This window comes from Desmodus rotundus, chromosome 4 (genome assembly GCF_022682495.2).
Source record: "Desmodus rotundus isolate HL8 chromosome 4, HLdesRot8A.1, whole genome shotgun sequence".
Taxonomy (NCBI): Eukaryota; Metazoa; Chordata; class Mammalia; order Chiroptera; family Phyllostomidae; genus Desmodus; species Desmodus rotundus.
In genome coordinates, this window is record NC_071390.1 from 123,274,745 (window position 1) to 123,297,001 (window position 22,257).

Here is a 22,257-nt window from a genome sequence, read left to right on the forward strand (position 1 = left end):
CTTCTTCCTTCATTCCTTCTTTTTCTTTATATTTTCCAGAAAATTAACATATAGTTAAATAAAACTGAAGATGCATATAATTTGGATTTGTATAAGTTTTCTCAAAAGAAAAAATTTCAAACCAAAGTTAATTTTTTTAGAGTATAATGATTTTGACTCCAGGTAGTTCTAGCTATTTTAAATTTAGCTTTAATGTGGCTCAATTTCAACTTCAATATCATGATCAATATATAAATAGCACTTTGAGTAATTAAATTTGTTTTAAATCTTACCTTTAAAAATGTATCTAAAGAGCCATTTTCCATATATTCCGTCACTATCATCACTGGTTTACCTGAAAAGAAAACAATGGATGAGCTGCTGCTTTTGGACTTAATATTTTTATGCAGGGGAAGTTTACCTGGATGTTTTTATTAGTGTCCAAATACATCAATTTATTTTTTTTAAAGTGTTCTCTGAGCAGCAAGTAAATCCCTGACTCTATGATATCTTAGTAAAACGGAAGGTCAGTGAGATGAAAATGTCATGAGGATAATCACAGACTGATATGGTCAATCGACAATATCAAAATCAATTTATGTAGAAAATGAGCTGAAGAAAAAATATTATTTTAATATAGGTAATGATATTCTGTACCAAATGGTAATATCCAGCAAAACACTGTGGACATACTCATCTTTTTCACAACTCTCAATAAAACTCTGATCCAGTCTGTCTTCTTTATGACCCCTTGAATATGTGTTGTATTTTCCTAACTTTATTTCTATGCTCTTGTAACTCCTTACCTTATGGCTGCCTCCCTGTTTCCTCTCTGCCACACAAGTTACAACCTCTATCAATCCAAAGTGCTTTGTTTTTTAAAAGTCGTTCTAATTCCTCTTACTATCTGGTAACTTTTCCTGCCATCATTTCTGACGGAAGGGGCCCTGCTTTTGTGTCTGATAATAGAAGTATAGCCTGAAGATTAGCAGGACAGACTCTGGAGCCACACTGCTTAGCTCTGAACCCGGTATCAATCACTATTATGTGATCTTAGACAAATCAACTATGATCTCTGTGCCTCAATTTTCTCATCAGTAAAATTAGGACATAAATGATACCTGTCTCACAAGGTCGTTGTGAGTATCCAAGGAAAATGGTTATCCCAGGCACTTATCATAGTACCCACCACTAGAATGCTGTATATTCTTATTCTATAAACTTAATCAACTTTGTATCTATGGGTTAACTTCCTTGCTACATGTAAGTTGTCTAAAAGAATAAATAATATTTTATCTCCAATAAATTTATGGTACTTTGTATATAACATGTCTGCTATACAGGATGAAAAACAAGAAAAAAATCTTTGTTAAATAAGAAAAAACATAAAACACAGTTGTTAGTTTTATCATTCCATATTAATCTCACTATATTTTAAAACATACTTTTTTATTCTTTAATAAAAGTATGCTATATAAATTTTAAGTGTTATTTTAATCTATTTTGAGATTAGTAAAAGGAGAACTTATGACAGAGAAATTATTATCTTAGACACCTATTAATTATCTTTTTTATATGAAAAGAAAACAAGGCCTATGCAATCGCAAAATGCATTATAATTAACCTAATGGCATTTTCCAGAAGGACATCTGTATTGTACTTGAGACGTGATTAATTCAAGCCATAATACTAGAACTTGTACACTTATTCATTCACCTTCATCCTAAAGTATACATGGAGATATAGGAAGTAAGACAATTACATATAAATAAGAAATAACTAGGAAAAATGATTTTTCATTCCAAAATCATTTAAAACTCACTGTTTAAAATAAGAAGGTAAATTAGTCTTATTCCTCATTCAGATAATTATCTCCTTTTACAATATTTTAGGAGCACTACTCCTCATGAAATTGTGACATTATTACAAAGGCAGAAATTACACATTTCTCTCCTTTTTAATGTTCATATAAGTTATAAAGAAATTCATGTAAAACATAACCAGAGACATTGAAGTTAAGAACAATCTAATAGCCAGGGGGGAGTGGGGAGGGGATAGTGGGGAGAGGGGTTTACAGGAGCCACTATAAAGGACACATGGACAAAATCAAGGGGGAGGGTAGAGGTAGGGGAGGGAGGTGGGTTCGGCTGGGGCGGGGTGGAGGGATGGGGAGAAAAGGCATACAACTGTAACTGAATAACAATAAAAATTTAAAAAAAAGAAATTCATGTAAAATAATTCATTTGGCATATGTTTCTAGATGCCTACATTAGGTGAAATAACACATATGCAGAGAATATGCCTTGGAGATGTCATTTGACATGAACTTTGTAGGCTGAAAGTGTCACTGGTATAACAAAAGGTGATGGATATTGCAGGAAGAAGAGGCAACATGTACTGAGGGATCTTGTCATGAGAGAGCCTATCAAGTTCAAATATAGCCATATATTTGATTTTTTTGAAGAGCTCTGGATTTTTCTTTGTAAATCAGAAAGTGAGAGGAAATGAGTTGGGGATACTGATTTTAAAACTGACTGGAAATACAATATTTTCTTTTTGAGAAAAGGAGAAAAGATTCATACTATATTTGTAAATGGCTCTGACAGCACAGGAGTATAAAAGATTATAAATGGTATTTTCTCCTTAGTATAACTGCATTCTAAGTTCAGGAACAGAGAAATTCTTTCAACTTAACTTTATTTTAATGATATCGCCACACCCATTTTAATGGACTTCACATAAACTGTAAAATAGATAGAATTCTGCTTTGGGTCCCTTTAGTCACATTCTTACATGTCAGATCCCCTTTCAGCCTTCTGTTAATGTTGAGGCCCCTTTTCTTTCAAAGTCCTGAAGTAATATATATATTCCCTGAAGGTAAGAGCCAAAATATCCAGATACTTTGGCACAGGTGCCTAATGTGACAGAAGTGCTGTACCAGCTGTCACCCATGCATTTGCCTCATCACAGGAATTCAGAACTACCCAGGGATGAAGCTGAGTAGGCAGAGAGTGGGGGCACATGGGTATCCATGGAACTGGCTTTTAAGTTGAAACATTTCAACAAATTTACAGCTAACAAAGCCAAAAGGATATTGTACTTGCTGAAAACATCAGCCCTGGTCAAACTAGAAGGCGGCCCACATTTTCTGGAACTAGCCTTTGGTTCCAGGAATCCCTCCTTGACTCTGCCTGATTTCTTCTCTCACTTAGAGAAATTCATTGAGGGAGTTGCCATAATGTAAGAATGGAAGAACTGAACTCCTGAAGCTACTGGGGATGACCTTTCCTTCCTTGTTACCCCTCAGCTCAGACCTCCTGAGCAGATGCCATAGCCATCAAAGGGAAACCCTAATCTGTGTCTACCACTATCTACTCTGCCCCAAGTCCTTTATGTCTGTGCCACTTTCCCTGTAATTCTGCTTAACAAAATTTTGTTCCTTCTCTCTTTTTCTACCAATTCTTTCTGCCTATCCTCTAAGTTTTTACACTTTCTTCTTATTTTTATGTGTCAGTGGTAAATGTTTACTACTGCTCACTCATGGTCTGCTGAGCAAAAATCAGATAGAATTCCCATGTTAAAATATCTCTTTTTGAGTATATTTGTTCTTTAAGTTCAACCCAAATTTACTGAGCTTAGAACAAAGAATTTATACTCTGAAGAGAATAGACTGTTCAGAAAACTTATTGACATTTAATAATGTATAGTTGGGAAAAAAGATTAGGTTTTAGGGATATTGGCACCTGGTATTCATCCTGTAAGACTTTATAGCTAGCATCACCTAGCTTTAAAAGTCGGATTAATTATTTATGACAGTGTAGGGTGTAATGTCAATACCAAAGATGTTATTTGAGAAATATGATAGGGACTTAGAACGCCTCTCATACTTCAGAAAATGGGGGGAAACAATAAAAATGAATGCTTGAAAACAAGCACAATATTTTTTTGTTGACAAGAGTAAGACACTACAGGATCCATTCGATTATGTTTCGTGCTTGAGTCATTTTAATGCTAATTATATTTAGTTTGGCTTATGTTTTGTCTCAGTTTCAGCTAGCCTGCAAGAATGACATAGCAATAATTAACGTGGCTTACTCTAGCCCTTGTAAATTCAATAAAACTGTACAAATCATTTTCCATTATCCAGCTTGAAGTACAGACAAAGGGGAGATCTGCCAATAATTCTGAAAGCACATTATCAAAAATCCATATAAAGAGAGCTCATAAAGCATGTCAAAACATGATTTTAATCATGGACTGGAGTTTTTATATTACTGTATATCATTCACTGAAAACCTAGCTCAGGCAGAGTCTAACTAGTAATAGAAACATATTATTTGTGGAATCCACATTCATTATTGACAATCATAAAGAGCTACAATTTATTGATTTATTGTCTCTCCTTTATAAAGCATGATGTTACTTTTTAAAAGATTTTATTTATTTATCTTCAGAGATAAGGGAAAGGAGGGAGAACGAGAGGGAGAGAAACATGAATGTGTCATTACCTCTCACCTGCTCCCTCCTGGGGACCTGGCTGGCAACCCAGGCATGTACCCTGACTGAGAAATGAACTGGCAACCTTTGATTCACAGGTCCACACTCAATCCACCAAGACATACCAGCCAGGGCCCATGATGTTACTTTTAATTGTTATTAAACATCTATAAAAATGATATTATAAAGACATTTCTTTCAGAGAAAGAAAAGTGAAATTTACAAAGATTTAATATATTACTTTAGCTGATCAGAGCAACTTGTATAAAAAGCAAACAAAATATAACCAGAGACACTGAAGTTAAGAACAATCTAACAATAGCCAGAGGGCAGTGGGGAGGGGATAGTGGGGAGAGGGGTTTTCAGGAACTATTATAAAGGACACATGGACAAAATCAAGGGGGAGGAGGGAGGTGGGTTTGGCTGGGGTGGGGAGAAAATTCAGACAACTGTAATTGAAAAACAATAAAAAAAATAAAATAAAATAAAAAAGCAAAATTTTGAATCAAGTTTATGTTCATCTGACTCTAAAAGCTTTTTTTATTTCTTCCATACTATGATGTCTATAACTTCAAAATATTTATTTTAATTAAAAGTTTATTTTTAAATCTTACAAATATTTATTATTTTGTATTAACACAAGCCCAGTAATCAGAATTAGAACATGCCAAACTATTCAATGACTGATGGCAGATCTGGTAGAAATTCGGATTCTTTCAATAAATAATATATTCTTACATTTGGTCATTACCTATATCTGCTCCAAATGTTCTGGTGTGTTCTATAGTGAGTGTCCTTGGAGTCAACCTATATGAGGTATTTATAGTAGTCAAAGCCATAGAAGCAGAAAGTAAAAATGTGGTTGCAAGAGACTGGGCTGAGGAAGAAAGGAAGATTTGCTTCTCGATGATTATAGAATTTCAATTACGCATAGGAAAAAAGTTCTAGAGATTATTCCACAGCATTGTGTTTATAAGTAATACTGTAGTGAACACTTAAAAATTTAAGAGGTAGATTTCATATTTGGTTTTCTTTTCTACCACATTAAAAAAGTTAGTTTGTTTTGCTACTACATGATTTTTGGTGCCAATATTTATCACAAATCCAAGACAGGCGAGAGAAAGCCACTTTTGGAAATTTAATACTTTTCCATAAGATCTCAGAGTTAGGAGAAACCAACTTCAGGGAATGTTAATCTAGCTCTCTCTCAGAGTATGGTCCCTGACAAGCATCATAGTTATCATCTGGGAACTTGTTAGAAATGCCAGATTTCAGTGCCCAATATGATCTATTGAAACAGGTTCTGAATTTTAGAAATATCCTGAGGCACATTAAATTTTCAGAAACACTGAAATAAACCATATCTCAAGAATTGTAGCTAAATTTGGGCTTATTATTTTATTTGCGTTAATACTACCTGGTTTTCTGAAACCATTAACTCACCAACAAACATATGATAGCGCTTAAGGATATAATGGAACATTTGATTTAGAAGCGTCATAAATTCATTGGAAAATAACTGTCATTGGGTTCCCCTTTGAAACACTTTATAAGACTTGTAAATAATTAAAAGTAAGCCTGTGCTTATACTTGTGAATCTATGGTCTTATTTCACTATGTCATTCTATTTGGGTTATATAATATTTAGTATACTAACACTGGTAGCTGTTTAAAATTACTTCTATTTTTACCCCAAAGGAAACACAGGGTAACTGAAACATGATTCAATTATTCATGGGTAATGGTCAACCACCTAATGGGAACTTGTGTTTATAATAGAAATAAGTAATGATTATAAGGTGTAGACAAAGTATGGGGCCCTTAGAAGGGTACTCAGGTATTTTCATTCTATTAAGGTCATTTTTTTAAATTAACCTTTTAGGAAAAGTCATTAATAAAATTATATAGTTTTAATTTGGGAAAGATGATAAAATAAAAAACCTATATTGAAACAAAAAACATAAAAACACCAAATACTTCTATAGGTAGAAATTCTAAACTTTACATATTTTTGTTTTATTTTATATTATTTACATAGATGTAAAATTTTCCATTTGATATTTACTTCTCACATTAAAATTGTTAGAATTTTAGGATTTGTTAGGATCTGAATTGTTCTGACAATAATGCAAGTTAGTTTCTGAAAACCCCTCTTCCCACTATCCCCTCCCCACTCCACTCTGGCTATTGTTAGATTGTTCTTAACTTCAATGTCTCTGGTTATATTTTGTTTGCTTTTTTTCTTTTGTTGATTAGGTTCCAGTTAAAGGTGAGATCATATGGTATTTGTCCCTCACTGCCTGGCTTATTTCACTTAGCATAATGCTCTCCAGTTCCATCCATGCTATTTCAAAGGGTATAAGCTCCTTCTTTCTCTCTGCTGCATAGAATTCCATTGTGTAAATGTACCATAGTTTTTGGATCCACTTGTTTGCTGATGGGCACTTAGGTTGCTTCCAGTACTTGGCTATTGTAAATTGTGCTGCTATGAACTTCGGGGTGCATATGTTTTTTTGGATTGGTGATTCAGGGTTCTTAGGGTATAATCCCAGCAGAGGAATTGTTGGGTCAAAGGGCAGTTCCATTTTTAGTTTTCTGAGGAAGTTCCATACTGTTTTCCACAGTGGCCTCACCAGTCTGCATTCCCACCAACAATGTCCTACTATATCTTCAACTTAATCTCTTACCAGAATCCTCACATTCATTCCACTGAAGCAAAAATGGTCTTGTTACTTACTGTTTCTTGAACATTCTGTGCAAGTTGTATTTGAGCCTTGCTGGACCTTCTTCCTATAATACTCTGCCCCCTGCTATCTGTAAGGTCTACACCTTCATTTTATTCAAAACTATTTAGAGAAGTTTTTCTCTAAATAAAAGAGAAACCACCAATCCTCGATAGAACCAATCCTAACCTAGCTGTATTTTCTCCATTTAATATATTGTAAGTGTATATATATGTTCATCTAGTTTCTGTCTCTCCCACTGAAAAAGAGCTCCATAAAGTCAGAAATTCAGTCTGTTTAGTCTCTAATTTATCCCATTTATTAATAGAAATAAATATATATTAGGGACCAACTAATACTTTTTCAATAAATAAATGCTTGTTCTTAAATGTATACTGAATGATATGAGGTTGGTAATAGACACTGTTTAAGAGATTAGGTTTTGAAGTCATATAGAACTGTTTTAAAAATCTGGCACCATCCTATGCATAGTTTTATGATATTGGATAAGGTATTTAACCTCTTTAAAGTTAATCTTCCCATCAGTAAATGAGAACAAACACTAGTGTTCACAGTATGGCACTACTGTGCAGATTAAAGGAAGGTAGATAAAGAACATTAAACTTAGTAAACTCTTAAAGTAAAGTTAAGTGTAAATAGTCATAATAATTTATATGCAAGATCCTATAGAAAGATTCTAAGACCATTTCCTTCATATGAATTTTAATTTTTTTCTAAAAAAGCCATTGGCACTATAGAATAATATGTTTAAATTTAAAATCAAAATCCTATATTAATCTAATTAGTTTTAAATATTTACATGATTATAATTTAGTCATTCACTCATTTAATATCATTTACGATCTTTTTAAATTACCTAGTGTCTCTGGTCCTGTGACAGAAACTATGTTGGAGGGCGGAGTTATAAACATATATCAGTTTCAAGAAGCTTTTTGTGTATTGTGATGATAAATCACATAGAGCCATAACTATGATATAATGCATAGCATGCCAAGTGCAGAGGAATGTAACTGGAGTTTGTAAGATTGCCTCTGAGAATTCATTCATTCAACAAATATGTAAGCTACTGCCCATGCTGAGCATTTATATAAGAACACAAAGAGGAGTGAAACAAAAGCCTCTGCTCTGTGAAGTTTGGATTCTCATAGAGAACTGGGGAAGCTTTCCTTTGCTCAGCTATTCAACATTACAAGTGCCTACTCCATACCAAGCAGACACAGAGGACAGAGGGAAAAATGAAGATAAATGACACAGATCACATGAAGAAGGTTATGTTGGAATTAAACTTGAGATCAAGTATAGATTAGAAAAGTGGAGGACATTCTAGGTTAAGGAAATATTTCAAAGGGTCAGAAGAAAAATTAGAGTTGGCTGGAAAGGAAATAGTGGAAGTGGAGATATAGCCAAAGCTTATCAGGTTAACTATCAAAATATACAGGGATGGGCATAAGTAGGTAAAATTACCAGCCATCAATACCTAAAAGATAAATCATTAGTAAGGCTACAAAATAATAATGTTTATTGAAATATAAATAAATATTATAAAAATTAATAAATAATAATACAATAATAAACTGTTTTGTGTACTCATATCAGTAGGTCTACTTTTTCCCACTTCTGTATGTATTTTGTTCCACTTGTTAGCTTGTTTGGTGATGACTCATGAGATGAAAGCAATGATTTAGTAAAATCTACCTGAGGACAAGAGGTGTAGAAAGAACTAACATGGGAAAATACCAAAATGGAAAGAGTAGTTTGAATACTAATGAAATAGCCCTGGGAAATATATAACAAGGGTCTGGAAAACAGAAGTGACTTTATGAGAATGAAATACTACATTTGAAAGGTAAACACAAATTTACATAAGTCAGAATTGCCTGACAATTTAAATAAATAATTGTTACTGAATGCACCATCTCCCCAGATTTCAAAAAAATAGAGATTCCTCTAATGTTCCTCTAATATTTGTTTTAATTTATTAATTATATGGAAGAACTAAGTCTATTTTTCATGATCCAAGATTAAGAAATATGAATAATTTAAGATTTAATAGAAATATCCATTCAATCCATTTTGGTAAGTAATTTTGGTACGTGAGAATAGAACCTTGAACTAAAGATGCTGCAACTGCATGAAACAGGCAGAAGAATGAAAGTGGCCAGAGAGGAGGGGAAAGGGAGATGAGGGTGGAAAGGAGGGGAAGGGACCAGGCAAAAGAACATGTATGGATGACCCACAGCACGGACAACAGTGGGGGGATTGACTGTGGGAGCGGGGAGTGGAATGGCCAAAGGAGGGCAAAGGGGGAAAATCAGACAACTATAATAGAATAAGAATTAAAAATGATTTAGAAAATATTTTACCAGGAAAGAAAAGGCGCGGCAATGGAAACATAATTTTTCTACTTTTGATTATATTCCTGAGTCATTTTCCATAATAAAACCTGGAGCTGTGTATATTATATTAAAGCATCTTGCATTGCCAATAAATCAATTAAGCCAAGACCTGTGGGTTTTTTTCCATCATGTGTCATGAAGCCTTTCCAGAATATGCATCTATTTATCCCATGTCCTGCTTAACAACAAAACACAGAAGGAATCTGAACGAGGGCCCACGGTTCTGGTGCACGGGCAGCGATATAGGAAAGGTGAGGGTTCACGATAGCACCATCTGCAGGAGTGCTACTGCAGACTCCATGCCTCAGCTTCAATGAGAAAAACCACAGGATTTAGTTGTGCTTAGGTCTCATTACCCATGTGCTGCAGGTTGAAAATAATTGCTGAATAAATTTTAGCATCAAATAAGAAAGCATGAAATTAAGGACACAAATAAAGTAAGTTGCAACATGGTAAATTAAAAACAGGTTGAAGACTTCCTAAGTTGAACATTAAGAGCTACATTCATTAAGAGGAAATACAGATTCACACAGAACAAAAATTAAAGACAGAGAAATATTGAAGATATTTACATTTTGCTTTACTTATATGTACAACCTCATGGCATCAACATCACATAGGAGACTGGACATTTAAAAATTGTATTCCCACCCTGGCCGTTGTGGCTCAGTGGATCGAGTGTTGGCCTGTGAACAAAGGGGTTGCTGGTTCAATTCCTAGTCAGAGCACTTGCCTGGGTTGCAGGCCAGGTTCCCAGCTGGGGGCATGCAAAAGGCAACCCACACACCGATGCTTCTCTCCCTCTCTTTCTCCCTCCCTTCCCCTCTTTGGAAATAAATAAATGAAATCTTTAAAAAAATAAAATAAAATTGTATTTTGACCACAGTACCATTTTTTAGACTAGCATTCACAGAATTTAAATATCACTTGTAGATATTGATACTTGCTTCTACAAATAAATGTTTCATGTGAATATAAATTATGTGACAATTTTGGTTGTTTTTTGTGTGAGAAGTTTAGTTCTTTTAGTTTATATGAGTCATGTTCTATTTACATAAGTTCAGTAATAAATAAGGGGTTTATAAAAGTAGGTGAATATTAGTTCTAATAAATTGAGGGTGTTATCCATTAGTATCTGATGATTCACTTAAAAAAGATGGAGATAAATACTTAGTATAATTGCCTGCAATTTTGTACACACACAGGTACTCTTGGATGTGTATAGGGATCTCAGCTTGAACTTCTCCATGTCTGAACTACTAATTACCAACCACATTAAGGTTAAAAGTGTTTAAATAAGGTGGCTCTGGATTGGCTTAGATTTAGGTGTAATAGGGTTACACAAATTTTTGTGACATGATTTGTGATCTGAGGGAGCAGATTTTTTTTAAGCCAAAGAAGAAAAAATAAATGGAACATGTGAATAAGAGTTTAGGGGGAAATGAAGCAACATTACAGATGAATGCAAAAATCATTTCATTGGCAAAGTGTTCAAAAGAAGGAAATATTACTTCAGGGTGAAATGATGATGGATATTTCATGGAAGTGATGAAATTTAATATGGTTTTGAAGTAATTTAAAAAGTAGTGAATATAGAAGTGTCAGTTTTATAGGAAGAGACAATGGAGGTATGTAACAGGGTGCAGCGAGAGGCCCCCCCCAAAGAGGGATTTGTAATGGGGTTCAGAACTCAGGATGTCCAGGAAATAAAAATAGGAGATGTCCTCAGACCCGCAGGTCTGAACTGGGGGATGGGACACATGGAGCAGGGCCATTGAGAGTTGTTTTGCATAGCAACAGTTTTGCAGCTAACCTCAGGCATGGTCACTTAACATATCTATAACTTTTGCCAGGGAGATGGGAGTGACTTCAACCCATGACCTAACTGGGAGGCAACTCCCCTTGGTTACAGCACCTGTGTGAGAGGTTGCAGATGACTTGCTCCATGATACAGAGACACGCCTGCCCCGACTTACTATGGCAGTCCAGAAAAGCTGGAAAAATATGGAAATGCTAGAAGGAGTAGCAGGTTGTGGGAGGAGTAGGAAATAGGGCTGCAGAGGAAGATTGGCGCTGGGATTTAAACCCAGGCATGGCAGCCGTGAAAAGTTTGGAACCACGTGGCTTTGGGGCACACTTTGCCAAGCAGGTTAGAAAGTTGGAAAGCAAGATGTAGCAGTGATGCAAAGCTCTCTCTTAGCAGTTTGGAAGAACGCGAGAGAGCTGCTGTGAGGAGGAAAGGGGTAAAAGGACTCGTGCTAGTGGGCCAGGAGAAGGTGCCATGTGGGTTTGTATTAAGAAATGGAGATTCTGGCAACACAGCTGATGGTGCTGGAAATCGAGGGAAGCCTGCCAGCTGAGCATGGATTACTGGGAAGAACGGGGGACTACCTGAGCCTTGACGGAGTCTTGTCTCTTTTCCTGAGATATGGCACCCCGGACTGGGCAAAGAGAGGAGGGAAGGGCAGTGTGTGTTTATACGTGTTTTAAAGAACTTTGGGATTTTAATGAAGACATTAAGCTATTATTCTTAAGTCTGTATATCTTTTGAATAAATAATTCCTTTCCTTTTCCCAAATCTCTGGCTTTGAGAACTATAATTCCATGGCAGCAGGCAAGGTGAACCTAGTACAGGGGAACCCCAGGAAAAGGGAGGTCCATTTGTTAACGGACACCTGGGTCCGTTCAATAACAATAGGACAAAATATAAGGTACATTAAAATGAACTAAGAATGAAATGGATATGGAGGAGTTTTATAGCATAAGAAGAGAGATAAATGGAAAAGTACTACTTATATAATTATTAATTACCTACTCTGTGCCATGTCCCTATTACATTCTACCTGTGTTCAGGTCATCTTTGCAATACAGCATGAGGTATTCCCACGCCATGTTAGTGATGAGGAAGCAGGTTGTTGAATGTTTAACTAACTTGTGCAGTCACATCGTAGTTTATAGTGGAACCAAAACAAAATCAGATGGCTAGATCCACAGTTCCTGTTCTTGACCATTACACCATATAGCTTCCATGCTAATAGTAGTAACCTGGAACACGTCTGAACATTACATTAACTGATTTCAGATGGCAGATTTGCTCTAAGGAGCTTTGCATTTGCCCAGGGTAATAGGAAGTGATGATCAGAATTTATTCTGATGAAGTTACATTTAACAGTCATATTAAAGATGAAATGAAGACATGAAACTTTTCAAATATTTGCATGCTATTATTACTATTCTTAATGACTATCATTAAGAACTATGGGTTATGTTATAAATAGAGAACCCCTTTCCTTCACAGGAAATGACACTAAGTTGTTGTTATGATTCTTGCTCCTACTTATATAATATAGTACTATATTATATAGTACTGCGTAATGTGCCGTATGCCCTCACTGATGTCCCTTCAAGGTTCTTCCCTTGGTAGAAGATAGACTATCAGACAGACTAACATCAAATTCAAATTGCCGTGACCATCTTCATGCCCTACTTTTATTTCAAATATCCCTGTCTATTCATTTACACTCTACAAATTTATAAAATATTTTTTAAATTTTATTCCTTTTCAAATGCGTTTTTCTTGCCCCCATCCTCCTCCCACTTTTCTTTAGCAATGTGTTTGTTCCCCAAAGACCCCAGGATGTTCTTCTTGTTCCAACCATGTTCTTTCTGGGTTTCTGTCAAGGAGGTGGTAAAGTATGGATGAGTACTCAACTGGGTAAAGAAACCTCTAAGTTTCAAAGAAATCCACATGTCTTACAGGTTATTTTATTCTTACGCTACATTCCACTGTGGACGTTCTTACTGTATGTGGGTGTCTCCTTGAGACACGGAGAGAAACACACTCACGGCAATATGGGCTCATTCAAAAGTTCAACCAATCATCAACATGATACCTTTTCCTCTGGCCTTTTTCTCAAACTCATGAGAAGGCCACTGCATTCTCATCTGTGACCTACTGTGAATGAATTGTGATTTGGGAGTTAACTTTTTATATACTAAATACATGTGTTTTGCCTCTTCAGTCCCTATTTATTGGGAAAAAGTATTGTTGTTTTGTTCTCCATTTTTTTATGGCTAAACAGAGTAAAGGGATAGCTAATTAATTAAAAGTACTTAGTTGGTTGAGAACATTCATTGAAAACACATTACTACTGTGCATATTTGACATATATAACTTAAAACATTATTAATAGGAGCTAAAACTTCAACAAATGCTTTAAAGGAAGTCTAAAGAATGTTCCTTGCCAAGGTGTTTAGATGATTAGTAAGTGATATGCAGGTCATGAATAATAAAGAAAAGAATGAGATTAAATAGAAATGGCAAAGAAAAAATACATTAAAAGAACATAAAGGCTCTAGGTATATGCCCCATAAATATTTTATTGGATGACTGAAGGCTTATTTTAAATCCTTATATTGAGAAGCTCACCACAAAACTACATTTACAATACACTAGTACAAATTTAAAAGAAATGTGAAATTCTAGATATTTCTGAATAAAAATTTGATTTGCTTTGACAAAATAATTAGTCTCAAGAAAGTTTCACAGCCTTCTGAGACTGTCGCTTTCTCTAGGACCATAAAAATACTGCAATGAAAAAAATGAATAAAGGAGACATCTGGTGGTAAAAATGACTTAAAGGATTCTAAAAAAGGCTGGGCACCTATGGTTATAGTAATATTATTAAATGTTAAATTTCAATGCCTTAATAAGAACTTGGAGGTTAATATTTCAGTAGAATAAAAAGTGAAGGGGACAGGAGAAAAAATAATTTGGTACCTTTACTGCTTCTTTTATCTGGATACATTTTCTCCGGTACTGAATTAATAGTAAATGAGTTAATATATGTATTGAAAAAATACATAGAAATTCAGATTCATTTTACGATCAGTTTTGACCATAATCTACTAAAACACAGGGCAATTGATATTTATAGAAAATAAATTATTAATATCATTACAATTGTTCCCCCCTGACATTCATAATAACCTCCTATTATGAGCATTAATATTAGGCTATTTTGCACACCCATGATACGTATGCACACTCATACATTATACGCTGTTGTACTTACTTTTGGTCACTACACCTTCTAAGTGAATGATGTTAGGATGATCAAACTGCCCCATGATGCTTGCTTCACCCAGGAAATCTCTACGCTGTGTTTCAGTGTAGCCTACTTTAAGGGTTTTGATCGCCACAGGTAATTCTCTTTTTCCTGGAAGTTTCAAACGTCCACTACAAACTTCACCGAATTCACCTTGTGACAAAGTTGGGGAAAAATACATAAAATCATTTGAAATCCTTACTCTAATAATAATACAAGGCACTCTTAGAGAATTTCAAGGTTTAGATGAAACAGAGTTAAAAGGGGAGTTCAAACTTTGTAACAATGTTAATAGAAATAAATGGTGCCCTGGGAAAAAATCATCTACAGGTGATTATAAAACACTTTGGGGTTATTAGCTTCATTAGTCTCACCTACAAAACTCTTAATGGAAATGTTTCAAGGAAATCGAATGCAACTGACTTAAATGATTTCTTTCTTCCTCCTTTTTCTACTCTGGCAGTGATATTAATGAGAATAGAAAGGGAGAAAAGGTTGTCACAGGAAAAAAGGAAATAATTAAAGGTAAGAAGTGATTCATAAAAACCGTGTGCTTGAATTATGTAAATATTTAGGCATTACAAATTACATGTGTATATATGGGTATTATAATAAACATTAGATAGAAAAGCACCGTGTTTATATATATATATATATATATATATATATATATATATATATGCATATATATGTATATATATGTGTGTACATACACACACACATATACTGGTTCATTTTTTATTTCATAATCTAGACATTTACTGGCTGAAGTGTGAGCTACACAGAATGTAGCATTAAAATAGGATCAGTTGTATACCACTCTGAAAGTGAGTCAGTTAGAAAAGATTATAAACTTTCTGTATTAGATAAGGACACTGACATATTGCATTATATTATTAAATGCAAGTTAAAAGACCCAGTTAAACACATTGCGGTACCTGCTCCAATAACTCTTTCGATGGTGATGCATGAAGCTTCTATCTCCTTGGCAAATTCATGGACAGCTTGATTGGGATCCTCATAGGTATGTGGATCAATGTATGTTCTTACTCCTGGCAGTTTAACTGTAAAAATAAATGAGGATTAAAATAGATGTGCCTGTGATGAATGAGTGAAGCTATAAAGATTATTATGCTAAGTAAAATAAGCCCGCTGGCGAAAGACAAATACTATATGATCATTTATATGGGGAAAATGGTGAACAAAAGAAACTGACAAACAAAATAGAAGCAGAGACATAGATACATGGAACAGACAGGAAATGGTCAGAGAGAAGGGGCCAGAGGGATGGGATGAAAGAGGGTGAAAGGATGTGCCAGGGAACATATGTTCATAACCCAGGACACAAACGACCGTGTGGTGATGGCCAGAGGGAAGGGGGAGCAAAAGAAGGGGGTGGTGGGCAAAAGGGGGGAAATGGGGATATTTGTAATAGTTAAATAATAAAAACAAAGTAAAAAATACTAAATAAAATTGTTTTCAAAGTCCAGAGTACAAAAAAAAAAAAAAGACATCATTAACATGCAACTGTGGCTTAAATCCCTAATTCCTGTAAGTAGCTAAGCTGTAAGTCAGACCCTCTCCTGAATTATGAGGCTTATTTGTTCAGCTATATGACTTTTATCATTTTAGATATCTGGATGGTTGGCATGTATAAGAAATGCATATATACCAACATATATGAGTAAATACATTTTTCAATACTAATGTTCACAGAGTTAGTCTCTAAAGCAAACTAAGACAGTTTTGTTCACTAAACTGGACAATGAAATGTTAGTGGTTTATGTGTTGGTTTTAGTCTGTGTTTCACCTAAATTATCATCAAAGATGATTAGTTTTGGGACTCATGGACATGGACAACAGTGTGGTGATTGTTGGGGGGAGAGGGATGTAAGGGAACTAAATGGTAATAGAAAAATACAATAAAGATTAAATTAAAAATGATTTAAAATAACTTTTCAGGTGCTTTGTTCTAATAAGATTTACAAAGTCAAAAAAAAAAACTACTTCTCACTGTACCTGAGCTACTGAATGGACCCTTCTGTTCTGTAAGCCTCCATTCCATCACATTTAAAGCGACCAATTTGACCCTCACAGTGATTTTGAGGATAAATAACATTAGATAACATAATGTTATGAAAATGGAATTAATGCTTTATAACATGACTCATGACTAATGATTTTGACTGTTGTGATAGTGGCATAGTGACAAAAATAAAAGAAACTCTTTTTGTCATTTACTTGACAAAACAACTCATACTATAATATTAATGACAAATATATTAAAATATCATTAATTAGAAATCATTTACTAATTTTTCAAGCTCATTGTTAAAACTTGATTTTCTGCATTTGTTATGAGTTTAGAATTTTTCAAGTCATTTGAACCAAGGTTGCTGCTATAGGGTCTGCTCAGGAAAATTCCTGCTATAATGCTAGAAAAAGCAGAAAAAATACTGTGAAATCTCATTCCTATAATCTGGTGCTATTATTTAAAAATAGATTTCTACTGAAGGTGTTGTTAGCAATTAGAATTGGCTTGGGAATTTGGTTTGAAAAATAATAGCTTTACACTAAGCAAACAATTTTATTTTAATGATTACAATAAAGGTATGAAGTAAAATATTGAATAAACCATCTCTCTGTGTTAGCCCGCAATGTCCCAAGCTCATATGTTTTACAGGAATATAACAAACCACATTTTTAACACATTTTGGTAGAAATCTTGTCTGAAATGAAACCAAAACAACAACGTCGCCCCCAGTTTGTGTTCTTTTGAGTTTTTTACAATTTGCTTACTGTGCCCATTATGAAAATGCATCTTTTCCTCTTCTGGATCTTGCTTTGCTTTGCTGTAACCACACCGCCTGGAACAGAGTAAGCTACAATTAGTCCCAGCTCCAAATGGTGAATTACATCAAGCCCAGAAGCATGAAATGCAATTGAAATGACTGCAACCCTAACTGATTTTCATACTATATTATGAAATAACACAATACTCTTTTGGGCGGCATTATGCTGACCAATATCCTTCACTCTTTAGCATGTTGCACTGAGAAGTTTGAATGCATTCAAACCCATTTTTTAAACTTCTCTTCAGCATACGCTTTATACCAGACATTTTATGTTCCACTTTCTCTTTTGCATTTTATGGCAGCTTAGAAGCCACTGACCCTTTTCAGAATGAACTGCCCAAAATGATTCTGATCCATTAGTCTCCCACTTTCAGCCCCTTACTCTGTATCTTTTTTTCCTTCTTGTTTTGGAACAAAACAAGTTACCTCACACTGGCTCTTTTTCACTCACATCCACTGAGATCACCATCAAATTGACCACAACCTGCACTCCCTCTAAATGCCACTCTCCAAATCTTAGTCTCTCCTGTTTTTCTCAACTACTCCTTAATTTGCAAGTCCTTGTGACCTGTTTTTATTGCTTCAAAAAGCAGTCCTTCAGAGGTTCACTAATGACATAGTCATATCTGAATCCAATGATTTTTCTTAGCTTTCAATCATTCATGATCGAATGGAAATCCCTGACTACTTCTTTTGTGATGATTTTTGCTCCTTTCTTCATTATGTCAGTAGATCCTCTGCATGAACTTCTCTGATTCTCTCCTCTCAACCCATCCATTTCCATCATTTTAATTAATTTCACCTAATACATCCAGTTGACTTCTTTTGAAATTTATACTCTTATTTCTTATAGATTTATTTTATAGGGTTATTAACTGGCATTCAAACTCAATAGATTTGAAAAAGAAATCAATATATTTCTCTTTACTTTCCATCTTGATCCATCACCTTCTTTTCCCGTTAAAAACACTGTGATGACCGTGGTCCCTTAATACCAAAGCCTTGTTCTCTTTTGCCTCAAAACAAATTAGTTGCCAAATCCCAAGTATTATATAACATAAATGTCTTATGATCCATCTTTTCCTCTCATTAACTCTATTTCTTCTTCAGTTAAGGTCTTGTTATTTTTCAGGTGGGTTACTACTATAGTGTCTCTGAATTGATGCCCCTGCTTTCTATAACTGCTTTCCCAAACTGTACTAGACATGGATGATGCTAAATTACTCGAAATAAAGTAATTTTATATTGTGTTAGCTATCTTCTGCAAAGTCTTCAATAAAATAAGAAAGATTACTAAATGTAATTCTAATGCACATTTCTTACATCATCTCCAACAGTTATCTTCAAGTATGCTAAACAGGACCTCAAGATATTTCTCCTTGTGTTCATACATTTGAAAATACTGAACCTAGAAACATGCTTTCTAACAATTTTCATTTGTCAACATCCACTTCAATTTTGACAAGTATGTTTTTTTTCCTGATTCCTCAATTTAACACAATCATTGAGCCTTTGAACCCTCTAACTTTTTGTACCCCTGTAATGGTATGATTTCCATTTTATAATGCAACATAGTCATTTAAATATGCTTTTGGCTGTCTTACCACTTGTCAGTTTCTTAAATGACAGCAACAAGCATTCATCTGTGAATTTCTGTAGTGGTGTACTGCCTGACTCAGAGTTGACATTAAACATATTTTTCACATTGATGAATGAACAAATGAATGAGTAAATGCTATTTTGATTATCTCTATACAATGACAAGTGTTTGGAGAAGAAATACATTGATGAATACTAAGAAGCTATGGTACACCATAATTAACCACATAACGTGAAAATAGCTGACTGAAATAAAAATATTTAAATTATTTTTAGTAAAGCTCCAAGGAAGTGAATTTACTGTTCATCAGCTATCATAACAAAACTTAGTTTATTAAATACAAAATTTCCATTTATTTCTGAATAAGAAAAAAGCAAACAGAGTATAACCAGAGAAATTGAAGTTAAGAACAATCTAACAATAACCAGAGGGAAGTGGGGAGGGGATAGTGGGGAGAGGGGTTTTCAGGAACTACTATAAAGGACAAATGGACAAAACTAAGGGGGAGGGTGGAGGTGAGGGAGGGAGGTGGGTTTGGCTGGGGTGGGGTGGAGGGGTGAGGAGAAAATGCAGACAACTGTAATTGAACAACAATAAAAAATGTTTAATAAAAAAATACAGCCAAAATGATAGATTGATTAGATATTTTCATTACAAAATTGGCTGAAAACTACTATGTGATCCAAATAACATGCCCAGTTGATATGTACTAAATGAAGACTGGTCCTTAGTTGCATATTCTAAGTTGTTTTCAAGTATGTGTATATTTTAGTATGGAAATGAAACTTACTTTTCTATATCATTTATAGTGAATAATTATATACATATTATACAAAATAGAAAACACAACCCACCCTTCTTCCATTTAAAAAAATCACTTATCTTCATTTTATTATCATAAATTAGAACTGGAAATTTATTAGTAAAGTACAGCTAGTAAAATTTGAGTAAACTTGAAATAATATCAGCCTTATACTTAGCATATATAGTATTCTTCAGTATACTATATATAGTATAAGGAGCAATACACAACTGGGATCTGGTGGCTTTTCAAGTTTTATTCCTAACACTTAGGTGCATCTGTCCTGCAAGAGCCCTTACGATGTCCTGAAACCCCTCACCGCAGTGCAATGGAAAGAAAACAACAAATAAAGTTATACTGCGATTACATTTGTTCTATTCAAGTTGACATTTAAGTTATTCTGACACATTGGTCAGTTTAAAAAGTACATATATATATATTCTTTTAATCTTTATTTATGTGCCCCTACAGTAAAGTTATTGATACCTTTATTTTTACCAATGTTCTAAATACAGTTGTTTGAAATTATTCTTAGATTTGTGTTATTAAGTAATACTGACAAAAAAAAAAAAAACTTGCTAAAGGTAAATCCAAAGAGTCCTAAAAAGAATATAAGTTCCTGCAGTTTACATTAGAAAACAAATATCCAATGATTTTTTGTTCTATTTTTTTAAACGTCATTGGAATTTTGATGGAGATTGTATTAAATCTCTGTACTGCTTTGGGTAATGTATACATTTTAAATGTGTTGATTCTTCCAATCCATGAACAGGAAGTATCTTTCCATTTCATTGTGTCTTTTTCAATGTCATTAGTGCTGAGTAGTTTTTAGTATATAGGTCCTTCACATCCTTTGTTAAGTTTATTACTAAGTATTTTATTCTTTTTGTTGCAATTGAAAAATAATTTTCCCTTTTTTCCCAGAAGTTAAATGGAACACGACTCAGCCCTAAGAAAAGATGAAATACTGCCAAATGCAAACACATGATGGACCTTGAGAAATCATGCTAAGCAAAAGTTAAGAACCATATGGTTTCACTCACATGTGAGACATAAAACTGAAAGCAGCAATGAAGAAGTAAGCAAACAAACAACAACCCCAAAACTCATAGACATGGTCAATAGTATGGTGGTTACAAGAAGGAAGGGGGAGACATAGTGAAGGGTGAAGGGGACCAAATATATGGTGACAGAAGAAGGCTTCAGGAGGATGGGTACGCGATGCATTATACAGGTAATGTATCATAGAATCGTATACTTGAAACCTATATAATCTTATTAACCAAGGTTATCCCAATAAATTTAGTTAAGAAAAAGAGAGGAAAAAATCATCAATTTTAAGTTCAAAAAATATTAAGCTTTCAAACATGTTTCCTCAACTAGCCCTTATCATTAAGTAAGCCTTATACACAGTTAAACTGTATGCAAATTCCTCATATGAAAATGGAAATAAAACTTTGGGTCTCATCTAAAACATGACTTGGGAGTACCTTGGTGAGGAGTGGTTAACATTTTAATACCTGGGATGAGATTCAGGAGGGCTGTAGAGTTATTTTTGACTATTGGCATATCTGGAGAGCACTATAACACACACAGTTGCATGTCATATATATATTAACATATAAGCATAAGTTCTGGAATCCCCGCCCCCCAAAAGCACCATTCAAACAAGCTTCCACAACATCAACAAATGAAAGCGCCACTGGCAGAGACTGGCATTCAAGCAGTGGTTCAGCCTCTCTAACGAAACATTGCAGGGAGCCTGTTCATTCATTCAGTGTGACCTTCTGTACCTGATCCAGATGCATAATTTTAACCCATCAGCCAGAGTCAATAAACATGTCATTCTGTTCATAAATTATACCTCCTACCTTCTAGAACCACTTCTTTCCTGAATGGAAAGGAAATAGTTTCTTCATTTTGTTTTTTATCAGTTTGAATGAGCTTTGATATCATCATTGTAATAAAGATATCTGTAGTGTTTGTAATCAGAGAAACCATCTTCTAGTCCTTTATACTCATTTTCTTCTACAAAACACTGTTGTTTTATTTTTAGTACTAGAGATGAACATGAGAAATCATATAAAATGAAGGTGTAATTCAAATTCATTAATATTTACTAAGAGGTCCTGGGGAGAGGCTTAAGATATAAATACAGCAATGACATAGGTAATTTAGAAATCTACTTCCTCTCACATCTATCCTAAAAATTTGAGTAACACATCTTTGATGATATTAATGTTGATCTTAAAATCCAGGCCCCAATAGCAACATTC

At 34.4% G+C, this 22,257-nt stretch overlaps 1 protein-coding gene across 6 annotated transcripts in view; it reads right to left on the bottom strand.

Annotated features, from left to right (window-relative positions):
• The window catches only part of EPHA5 (EPH receptor A5), a 322,354-nt gene that overhangs the window by 39,097 nt on the left and 261,000 nt on the right, over positions 1-22,257 (bottom strand). For all 6 annotated transcript variants that reach the window (XM_045185762.3, XM_024577634.4, XM_024577652.4 and 3 more), the window contains 4 exons: positions 17,524-17,591; positions 15,663-15,788; positions 14,692-14,877; positions 273-334 (listed from right to left, as the gene is read on the bottom strand). In XM_045185762.3, the coding sequence (XP_045041697.2) occupies positions 273-334; positions 14,692-14,877; positions 15,663-15,788; positions 17,524-17,591 (442 nt within the window). The remainder of the gene's footprint in view (positions 1-272; positions 335-14,691; positions 14,878-15,662; positions 15,789-17,523; positions 17,592-22,257) is intronic.